We start from the raw sequence: 12,179 nt of genomic DNA, 5'->3' as shown, positions 1-12,179 counted from the left end.
TTTGCTCGAAAATATAGTGCAGCAGACAAAACCCACCAGCCACTCTTCCATATTATTTATTGGCTTGTAAAACTGACTTCTCTGAGAGAGTTAGTGATTGTCCCTTTAATAACAGTTTCTTTTTACTTCAGTAATGTATTATACCTATGCATTTGATATACAACCATAATATAATTTTTCAGTTTACAGTGTGTTGCCTTTAAAATAACACGATCAGTTGCAGAATGGCATTGACCTTCTTTTTTGGGAAGTTTGTTTATATATTTCCTCAAGAAAAAAATGTTATTTTTGAAAATCATACCTACTTCAGTGTAAGTAATTCTATCAAGGTGTATTCAACTGAGTATCTGAATACAGCATCTGACTATATTGTTTCTGCTCATATTTATAAGGGGAGAGACCTGTACCAATACTCAGGAAAAAAAAATTATCTCCTCCCCTGTAGTGTTCATGTACTTAATATTCCCAAAAAACCCTGTATTTTTGCACTTTCCAAAGATGCCAGCAGAAAACAGTATAAAATGAGCAGAGAAATAGCAAGATTTGATAGTGAGGGCACTGGGCTGAGGTTTCAGTTCCCAGTCTCCCCAGCTTTGATGCTGAACAAGGTGAGTGTTTTCTACCACCCTCTGTTCCTCTCTTCCTGTTTGACTATCTATTTTCTTGTTTCCTTTCTAGTTCAGGGGCTATTTGTTTTGGGACATTGAAAGTTTTGGGCCCCCTACTACTTGCTTCCTAAAGGTAGTATTGACATATAATAAAAAAGTGAGGAATTGTAGATGAAGCGATCAAGGTGAGGCTTTTAGATTGTTTTATTTTCCCACAGGAACCTTATGTATTTCAAACTGATAGAACCATCTGATTGCTTCACGATATCTGGATATTCTGGACACTGCAAGGAAGTCATGAAGCTTTATAAAAGGAAAAATGTAATATAATGCTCTTTATTTCATGTATTGTGTTTTACTTACGCCCTTTGATAATTACATTTCAAACACTGTGACTGTCTCTCCATAGACAAAACCCAACCCCTCCCGCCACCACCACCCCTTGAACAGCTATGATAGATTATAACTGAGGGTCGTTAGTACCTCATTTGTGAGTTCAAATAATACTTATACTGGAAGCATTTGACCAAAGTTTGAATTCAGGACTTCAGACCCATGCTTCACAGTGTGTATGGAAAATCTCCACATTCTCAGCTGACCAGGTTTGTTCAGCTGACTGCTGTTTGGATTAGAAGATAATTCTTAGAATGCACATCTGATCTAATTATTGGATCACATAAACTGCCTGTTTAGTCTATCTGTCTCTCTCTCAGAGATAGGATATGGCTCCTTTACGTTTAAAATTCAGAAAAAGATAACTAAAAACTTCCCTTACCAAAAAAAAAGTTAAAAGAGGCTTGAATCACTGCATTGAAATGCTCATTAAAAAAAGATTTTTCTTGCAACAACTTTCAAACAAATAGAATATAATAGAGTGAAATTTTGAAAGAGTTTCTTGAATTGTATAGCTGTTCTGTCGTTACACTGCAGCAACATGCGAAAGGTAAAGCACCTGCCACTGGTAAAAGACACGTCCTCTCTGTATTCTTCAGAAAATGTTCCAGCATTTCAGTGACGGTTTTGCTGGTAAGTTAGGTTAGATAAGAAGGCCCCATTTTCTTTTCATAAACTGCAACGCCTTTTTCTGATTGTCTTTCTTGATTAATTGCTTCTCTGTGAGCCCATCATTTAAATATCCTTAGTCCAGAAGCACATAAATCACTGGAAGTCCTGGACCTGGACAGCAACACTTAGATTTTCAATTAGCTTCCACATTTAACAGCTGCTGTGACAACAACTTGTCACACCAAATGTAGTGCATTTTGTGAGCTCAGAGCTCTGGGTAAGCTGTGGAGGGCACCACACAAAAATACGTAGATACGATAGTATCTGTGTTTTGCATATTGGTAGGACAACAGATTTTGTTGCAGAGAAGTGTTTTCTTTCAGACTTGGTTCATAATGACTACTGCACAGGGCATTTAGCAACCTTACGTTGTCTAATTATGAAAGTGGATTTTGTTTGCTGTTGATGATTTACTGTACTCTTTAGCACTATCCAAACAGATGTTTCGAAATTTGTACACAAACCATTCTCAGTTCTTAACTAGGTGTAGTGAAATAATGGAAACCACTAAGTACAAGTAGGAGACGAGCGGTAGAAACTGTAACAAGAAGTAAGAAGTCATACAAACTTCCTGTTCAGGTCATACAAACAAAATTTAAAGCACCTTTTAGTGACATTTGATTGCACAGTCTCAGTGTTGACACTGACCATGATATTTTTAAGCTCTTACAGAGGCATCTTTTAACATGTGCTCTCCCCAAATTTGTTTTGCATTGCTTGCTTCTGTTGCCTCACTGGAAAGCATGAGATGACCTTTTCTTCTTAGACTCAGGAGCCTGTGAGTTAGATGTTGTCAGAGTCGTGGCCAGCAGATTTTGCGTCTTTGTTTTGCCTTCACTGAACAGCTGCACCAGACCCAAGCAAGGACTTTGCAGAACTGCCTGAGTACATAAATCTCTGGGGCCACTGACTCAGTCAGTCAGTTAGTCAGATCAATTATGTGCTGTAGTGCTTATAATGAGCTTTTCAGTGGTATCAGCTAAATATTAACCCTTGGTGGCCTATTCTGGGTTGTTTTTTTTACTATGTGAGTCGTTAGAACATCATCTTCCCAGTTCTGCCATCCTCATTTCACATTGGACTATAAAGTAAATGCAGTGTAATTATCTACTATATCTTATTCCTATTGGAAAAATACAGTTTAATGTTAATGCCCACTTTTCATCTGGTTGTTAAGCTAAGGAAATTCATAAACAATTCTTTGATTCAGTTTACTTTCCAGATGCTGCCAGCTATTGCTGTGATTTTCAATAGTGGAGATTTTGTAAAATGCCTCTTGGCTATATGCCCATAAACATAATAAAAGCAAACTCATCCATAGGCCCTACTTAGACACTACACATCCATTTGGAAAACATCTAGTAGTAATTAAATTCACGACCTGATGCATCCCAGCACCACTTTTGTTTTTTTCTGACTCTGTAGCATTACAAGGGCATTGGGAAGATTGCAAATGTTCCAAGCACTTGCAGCAAGCATGGGTTTCCACAGAACTGACTCCATATGCCATATGAGTCCCAGTACCTCTACTTACTAATAGATGTAGATATATATCAGACATACATATATAAGAAGATATATACAGATATAAGAAGAACATTTTTCCAGTCCAATTTAGATGCAGAAATGTGGCAAACCCAGCCATTTATAAAGAAATTAAACACTTGAGCTTTTGATTACAAATCACAGCCCTTTTCAAGTTCTGCATCTGAACCCTGGACAAAATTTGACCTGTGCCCATCTGCGTTTAATTGCTAGTAGGCGTGGACAGTTTTCTCTGAGTAAGGGTCATGAGTGCACATAAGGGAAGTGCAGAATATTCTAGCCTGGAGTATGCATATTTACTTAATAATTTCAATTGCAATTGTATGCATGGTGTTTCTCATTTTAAATTTCAGAAATTCAATATTAACATAAGTTTTAAGAAAGTTTTTTGCACTAGTTTGCATTTTATACAGTACGAGGTAGAGAGGAAGAAAGACTTTTTGAGGATGTATGTCACGGGCTAGAGCTGGGTGGCCACTAGACGAATGACAGATGCTCTCTATTAACCTCTCTCCCTTCTCAAAGGAGAAGAGAAAGGAAATAAGGGAGAGAGACTTATGGAGTGGAAAACAAAACTAAAACTACTTTAATGAAAATAGTAAAAACAAAATTATATATACAAATATCTATAATACCAATACTGAAGTCCCAGCACTACTGGGAAAGTCCCAGACTGGACTCCAGGGCAGAATGGGAACCAGTTTCAGGAGCTGGCTTCTGGAACTGGATTCCAGAATGCATAGATCGGAATCAAGGCAGAATGGACAGAGTCCTCCTGGGATGCCAGTCATGGAAGAAGAGAGCTTGACCCTTGTGATCCCTCATCTTTATACCAAAGATGACGTCTGTGGGATGGAACACCTTGTTGGTCAGTGTAGGGTCACCTGTCCTGTCCACTCCTCCCTGCAGGTGCAGCCTCTCACTCACTGCACCCCCACCGTGGCACACAGGATTTAGCAGTGACCTGGGTCTGCACAGGAGCAAGTGTAAGCAGGAGCCTTTCTGCAGACCAGTCCCTATCAGTAACTGTAAACATCCAGCGTTATCACTTGTAGAAGCAGACACTGTCTCCAAAAATACACCGTTAACTTCGGAAGGTGCCGTTACTGAGAAGAGGCTGAGCTGGAAAGTAAAATCAGTGAACAGAATTAGTTCTGTCCTAACTCAAACTGGTACAATGTACAAGTAGAATGTTTTAGAAATACTGATTTAAGGTCTAAGCAGAAAATTACAGGTTTGCCCTGGAAAATTTTCAAAATCTATGTTCGTTACCCAGGACTGTGACGAGTGAGGATATATGCATTTCCCAAGGAGTATAACGATATTTGCATTCAGAATGAAGACACATAGAGGTCATTTGGGCTTGATTCCTGGTAATAGCTGGCTGAAGTCTGGCAAAATTACTTAGGACAGAGTCAAAACTCTTAATGGTAACCACAGTCAAGACAATGCAATTCTGTGTTGAAGTGCTTTGAGATTTGTAGGTTTCCAGCCCTGTAGGGTAAGTTGCATTGTGTTTGTATTCAGAATTGCTAAGGAGCAAAATTGGATTCTGCATAGTGGTGGCCAGGTGGAGATATTTACATCAGCATGACATCTTAGCAAAGCGCATTTCTATTATTTCTCCTAGTTAGAGAATAGAGAATTCTAAGCTGCCAAAGTTAAACAAATGAATTAAACAAAAGAAGTAGAGGACTGCAGGTTCGTCTCCACTCCTCATCAGTGACATCCTTTGTTCCTTTTATTTAAGTAGAATGCCTTGCTTTTAGCCCCTAATTTCATGCAGTGTAACATCGATGGGTGCAGTCAAGAGTTTAAATCTGGGAATCGACTTAGGAAAGCCTCACAAAGCTTGTGATGATCCCACATCAGCTGAGCACCTCTCCAGGGCAAAGCAGATATTGGAGAACAACTCTAATTCTCTTAGGAATGAGGTGCAGGTATATCAAGAAACCGTGCAGAGGGATTTGTACAAATTTGATGTTTATACTTTCCTTCTCCCCTTACGGGGTGATGGCTCTGCATTTCATGTCATTGTCTGTCTTTCTGTATTTTGACAGTGCAGTCTTCTCCCAAACTCTGTATATTTTGGCTCTGATTTTTCTCTTATTTTCATGCCTCTTGTGTTATTGAGATCTTGCAGAAGTGAGTTAAGATTTAATCTGTGTGTTCCTTTTCCTATTTTATCGATAGGGATGCAGCATATAAATGCACAGAAAAGCACCATGAAACACTGCAGATTGCCAATAAATCACCATGTCATTGGATGACATTAGGGAGAGTGGTGGCTTGGAGACTAACCGAAGTGAGAAAACAAACATGTGTACCTCTGTGTAAGAGAAATAACTTGGGAGGGACAAGAATCTTCATCTCCTGTCAGCTGGTATGCTGTCAGCTGACTCTTAGAGCTGCCTTCAAACCAGAATGTTTCCTGCAAAGTGCACTTAGACAGGATGATTTTTTCTTCTTTTCTTTTTAAAGTGCTTTTTGTATATATGGGTACCCATTAAAATTTATTTGTTTCAGTGCTGCTTTACATAAGTAAAAGGTAAGTTTTCCAGCTCTTTGAAGTATACAGGAGTCGTCATTATCTTACCTTTTCCAGTCACATAAAAAGTGCAGAAGAGGCAAAGCCAATTATGAAAATGCCATAAGCTGCCTTTTGTGAAAGCTCTGCTACTCTTTGGCCACTGTTCGTAATAACTATTGCATCTTTGGAATAATCCACTGAAGGAGAGAATATGGGGTGAATATGTAGAAAATGTGTAATGGTCAATTTATTTTGCAAGTCCTTTCTAGTTCTGTATAGCTTCTCTTCTGCCCTGTAAGACTTCAAAAAATGTGAACTGCTAATGAGTGATTTTGACTTATTCGTGTCTCTGTTTTATTTAGTTGGCTCAGTATCCTTCCCAATAAAGAAAATCGAAGTGGAAGAATAGCTTCCTTTGTTGAAATCAAGATACAGACACACTATTCCTATTAGGTTCAGTACGGACAACAACCTACTTCAAGTTGTTACACGTATTCATATTTCTCTAGCTAGGAAGGCAAGTGAGTTCCTGACTCCCTAATCATAAATAGGCCACTAATTAAACATACTTCATCACATCTAACAGATGCCAAGATCAGACAGATGACATGACCAGGCTGTTAGGTACGTGCAGTTCTCTTACTAGGAGCTGCTGCTTCAGTTCTTTCATATGATTACATCTGTTCATCTCTTCTGTCATTTTAAAGATTAACTTCTTGCCTGTATTGGCTGCTGTGAGTCATACCATCTTGAATACAGCCATGCTTCAGGATCAAATAAAAGTCATATTTCAGATAGACGATTGCAATCCATGAATGCAATGACTTACAAGCTTCCTTTGTCTTTTTCCCCCAGCATTGCTAGGTATTCTGATTTGAAAAGATTTTAAAATTTCTTTTATATCAGGCCTGTCATAGATATATTATCATATCTGGAACAAGGGAACCATCCTAACAGCTCTACATCCTGCACAGAGTATATGTAAGGTTAAGAAAGGCTGACATACCATTACAAAACCTTGAACTTTGGGCATGTGTCCTACCATACCCTGCCTTCTTACACCAACAGCCCCATCCCCTGCTACTGAAACCACCAATCACAAGCCAGCAGATATTAGAAACATTTTAAAAGTGGTTTATTACTATTCAGAGGAACGGCAGCTGGCAACCTCACCTGAAGGACTACAGTGCCATGCACTGGATACAAAAGTTGTGTCTCATGGTGTTAGAGAGTATGTGATATTAATAATCCCATGTGATATTAATAATGTAATCACAGGGAAGATAAGCATTTTGCTTTGTGTTACTGGAATGTCACATTAATACAAGTACAGAATAATTCTGAAAATATTAGTTCTGCATTTGTTTAGAAACCATGTATTTCACTCAATCTTGTAAAAAAGTGTAACTGAGTTTCCTCAGCTGTATAACTTACCCGAACTATTTCTTTTCGGTTTCAGTGATGTTTTACCATTATTATAATCAGTACCACTAAAATACATGGGCTCAAACCCTGAATGTCACTCACAATTAAACTTGGTAATGAATGTCAGAATAGGCTAAATATCAGTGCAGTAATAATGCATTTCAGTGCTGCTGGCTGCAAAATATTTCCAGTCCTCCTTATCTGGAGATTTGGGAAATACTCAACAAAACAACATCGTTTAATAGTAGAAGTCTTTCTGCGGGAATTTTTTAAACTTACTATTTGCATTAAGTGTGGTATCAGTGCCACCACGTGGCAGTTTACAGCAACCACATGTCTTCATTACTGGAAATTGTTCAAATTTAAAACATGAAAAATTGAGGGTAGAAAGCCGAGTTCTGGGCAAAGAATATGTAGTGAAACAGAAATAAGAAAAGTTGTAAAATTATATAAAAAAATAGAAGAATCTATCGAGTCTATGAATTCCTATAAATTCCTTAGCTTTCTTTTTCCTCCACCCCTAATTTTAGGGATATTCTTGCATCTATTCCCTACTTTCATCTACCAAAGGACAGAAGTTTATGCAAACTTGACTTTTGACAATTTCTGATACTGCCATAAATCCAGTTGTTCCGATTCCTACTGAATGACTAACAAAATTGTTATCAAGAATGGTGGGCCTTTAGCTAGCCATGCCATAAAATCCCTATATTCAGTTAGGCTTTCTTGGCTCACATCAGTCTCTTAGAAAGGTATTTCACAACTTCATTGCTCTGACATTTGGAAACCTTTCCCTTGCCAGCCAGTATGTATACAAAGCCTGTAAGCACCCGTATTTTTCATTGCCCACATCACACTTTAGTGTAACCCATAATTATGGATTTGTAGAGAGCTCTCATGCTCTCTTTCAGTCCTCATTTTGAAAAGTGAGGAAAATCATCCCCGTTAGTCTGCTCTCTAGTAGCCTAGCCACTGTAAGAGATGGGCCTTGTCCTTGAAGACACCCACTGTTTATCAGGTAATATAAATTCATAAAACATAGCATAATATGGACATGTTTATCTCTGTATTTATTCAGAAAGTCTGTGACAGAAATGCTCTTTTCTGTCCTTTGGACCAAGAACTTGTTAAAGTATCCTTTTAATTTATTAATATTATGGAGCAGACGAAATGCTTTGTTGAGAGGGAAGATTTTGTTGACATTGAATTCAATGTATAAATTAGTGATTAGGTATAGATTATCATCCTGTACATTTAGTTTTGCTCGGCTGCATAGTGCTGTGTTTCTGTAATCAGCACGAAGGTTGCTGCAGCAGCTTCAGATTCAACCATTGCAGGTTTTACATTGCTCTGCAGCACATCATTCCCAAGATGCTTTTGGGGCAAGTGTTTTGCAATTCATAAAACACTGGCAGTTGACACAGTTTTCAAGATTAATGACTCTTGAATATGGCATAGCCAGGGAGCAAGGGTGAAGTTTAGCTCTAGGTTGCTGTCAAGGGGTCTGAACTCAATTGTGTAGAGCTACTCTGTCTTTGCTATTGTTTCATAAATCAAGGAGGGGAGAAGCAAACACAGCCAAGAACACCATTCCGTTTGGTTTCAATACTTACATACAATAGGAATGAAATCCACTGTATGAGCTAAATTCAGATCTGCTCTCATAGCTCCATTTTCCAGATTAGCTCATGACCTAGGAAAATGGGATGCATTAAATGTAAGAATAAATCTGAACTTGCTCTGCGTTTAATATATATATTTGTTTTGCTGATCCAGTGCTGGTGCTGGAATAGACAGGAAGCAGCCTCAAGAAAACTGCATTGCAGCTGGCTTTTTCTCTATCAGTGGTTTCTTATAACCCTGACATTCACTATTACCTTTAACTCAGCCAATACGTTAAATCACAAGATGAATTGCAGCAGCTAATACAATACGTAAAGAAAAAGATGGATGTGAGAAAAAAAACCTCATAATGAATATTTCACTTGACATAGGCCTCAGGTATTTTGAAGACTAAAAAAATGGTTTTTAGGTTGTCAGGATGACAGCAGGACAAACTGTGCACTCACCGCTTCTAAGTGTAGTGTGGTTCATTTACATTAATAAATGACACCTTAAAATAAATTTTTATCACTGTTTTCCAGGACAGGCGACAGAGCACAAGATGTTGCTGTTGTTTTATAACAGGTATAAAGCCAGGTTGATTTCATTTACCGCGGAAGTGCCCTTTGTGCAGTTCAATCTCATAAAACTTAAAACAGAGCAGTGAAAGGCAGATTTTCTAAACATACCAGTGGCTCTGCGTATTTCTGAGGCAGTTTCTGATGACAATGGGAGCCAATACCTTGGCCACATTGTTCTGAAAAACAAAACACCCTGTCCTCTGCTGCCTTCCCGGTAGCACTAGCAGTTGCATGGCTGCCCAGCGAGTCAGGTCAGCTCACTGTTCTGACTGAAAATTAACTGAACCAAAAGGAAATCATTTTCTGAGTTCTATATCAGATGATTTTGTACTGTAGTTTAAAATATATAATGAAGGATGTGATTCTAATGATTACAGTAAAATGTGTACATAATATTTAAAAAAGGTTTCTAATTGTTTCATTAATTCACTGTAAACCTTTCCTTTTTTATTTCCTGCCCTTCCTAATTTGGAAGTATGCGCATATTATCTTTGATATTCCGTAAGATCAAAAGCTAGAATTTCACAAAAATCAGTAAAACCTGAACTTTTAATATGCTTTTTATATCCTTGTTTTGCTTGTATTCTTTGATTTTTAGTTTTCATTCCAAATTCTATTTTGGAATAAAGTTTAACATTAAGCCTCAGACAGCTTCTTTTTGTTGGAGGGAACTTGGGAGGGAGCAGGTATGTTTACCTGGAGCCTTACTTAAAAAAAAAGTAATATGGTATTCTAAGATCATTGCCAGCACTCTCATTAATTTTACGTCTGACTTCCTGGCGTAAAGGTGGCAGGGCTAAATGAGGCTGTAGAGCAAGTGATGTCATTTTAGAAACACAGGTTTGTAGGAAACCAGAAAATAACAGGTTCCCAGGTCTGCATATCAAAAAGGTTTCACCAAGCTGTTGATAAAGGTCACAAAGAAATCATGACTGTATTTTTCAGATGATAACAAGTGAGCACTTTAATATGAGAATGGATTTTTTTTTCCAAGAATACAGTTATCATCCACAGCATGAGATCTTTAAATTCCAAAATACGCTATACATTTAACAAATAATTACCTGCTTTGAAGAACTATTTAATAGGCCATTTGGTACCATGTAGTACCAGTTGTTTGCCAACATCCAGACAGATTTAATTAACCTCTTGTCTAGAAAAATCAGTTAACAAAGAAACATATCAGATTAATCTGGTGTCAGCGCTCTCATTAGCCAGGATTCCATTTTCTTCCAGTAACCTCCTGTTCTTTATCGTTATTCTTATTTGCCACTCCTCTTTTAATAAGTTATCCTTGAACATGTTCTGTGAAAAATTCTGCTGTATTGAAGCCATATTAAAAGTCCAGGTAGTTAACCATCCCTCTTAAGATGACTTCTTAGTTTTTTTACAATTCTAGCATTTCAGTAATGCAAACAACCACATATTTTATTAAAAAGCTGAACTATAGTTTCGCATACAGGTTTCCAGTATTCCCTTTTGTGTTCTTCCTGGTATACTTTAACAGTGGCTTCTGCAGCATGTTATTAGTCAGCACTCAGATGTATCTCAAGATCAGTTTTTCAGAGGAGAGTTGTTTTCCTGTTGTTCTTTTTTCTTAATCTCTACATAATCATAAATTCTCTCTCTACTTCAGTGTTAAGGTTACTCATCTCAGGCAGAAGTTTAAGTACTGAGTATTTTTTCCTGTACATGTAGCTATGGGGCAGGAAGGACAAGTGTCAATTTTCTTTTAACAGAATTTAGGGAGTGGTATAGTTCTCTGAAAGAAAAATGAAATAGAAGTTAGGCACTGCAAATGCTTCATGTGTTGCATTGTATTACATTAGGAGACTCAATTTATTAAGTGTATTGAAATTAACTCTTTGTAGGAGAAGTTAATAATATTAAGGAAGGCTGTAAATCTCTGTGAAATAGCTCATCTGGGTGTAGATTTTTAATGCTCCTTTCAGTATTCATAGAAAACTATTTCTTTGCATATGTATTCTTATGTATGGTGGTGGTGTCTCTGGTTCATGTAACTGCCTTCGTGGAGATTTTGCTAAGAGACTTGAAAGAGGCTTCTTCATTCCTGCCTAAGGCGGCCTCCCACCCTGCATAATAGCACATGACTAATGATACCTAATATGTTTTTCAGTACGACTAGTCACATGCAAGAAGCTAAAATTCGTAATCTGAGATTTGTGGAAATTAGATATTTGTGGAAATAGATCCATCAGGCTTCATTTAAATACAGGTATTATTTTACATCTCCAAGAAGCTGCAGTCTCCCACGTACAATACTCCTTATTTCTCTACATTTTGTGCATTTCATAGGATGGAGTTTCAGCATGGGCTCTGCCTACCAGTTCCACAGCTGGCGAGTATTTGTGATCGTCTGCGCACTGCCCTGTGTCTCTTCTGTAGTAGCCCTCACCTTTATGCCAGAAAGCCCACGGTTCCTGCTGGAGGTAGGACTTTACAAGTGTTTTTTAGATTCCAGTCAAAATTATTTCTCTATTTACATCATGACCTTTTTATAAAAGCCATTGTTAGTGACCATAGTGAATATGTTAACCTGTATGTATGTTCCGTTTAAATGTTTTAATCAAACGTTTAGGTGGGAAAACATGATGAAGCTTGGATGATACTTAAGCAAATTCATGACACCAACATGCGAGCTCGTGGTCAGCCTGAGAAAGTCTTCACAGTGAGTACTGCATTTAAAGCTAATTGCTTGGCACTCAGTGAGCTTGCTGACTGGCAAGGTCTGGAGGGCTTAAGCAATCAATATTAATACTCTGCATGACAAAGCTAATCGTTTGCACTCTAAATACCTAAATA

General features: G+C 37.8%; 1 protein-coding gene across 1 annotated transcript in view; it reads left to right on the top strand.

The window, feature by feature from the left end:
* The window catches only part of SV2C (synaptic vesicle glycoprotein 2C), a gene marked incomplete at its 5' end in the record, with an annotated part of 46,284 nt that overhangs the window by 10,938 nt on the left and 23,167 nt on the right, over positions 1–12,179 (top strand). The window contains 2 exons of the mRNA XM_010133856.1: positions 11,673–11,806; positions 11,956–12,045. Coding sequence (XP_010132158.1) covers positions 11,673–11,806; positions 11,956–12,045 — 224 coding nt within the window. The remainder of the gene's footprint in view (positions 1–11,672; positions 11,807–11,955; positions 12,046–12,179) is intronic.

Source organism: Buceros rhinoceros, unplaced genomic scaffold (assembly GCF_000710305.1).
Source record: "Buceros rhinoceros silvestris isolate BGI_N320 unplaced genomic scaffold, ASM71030v1 scaffold19933, whole genome shotgun sequence".
In the NCBI taxonomy this organism is placed as follows: domain Eukaryota; kingdom Metazoa; phylum Chordata; class Aves; order Bucerotiformes; family Bucerotidae; genus Buceros; species Buceros rhinoceros.
Note: the sequence above shows the minus strand (reverse complement) of the source record. Positions and strands in the feature narration are given on the sequence as shown.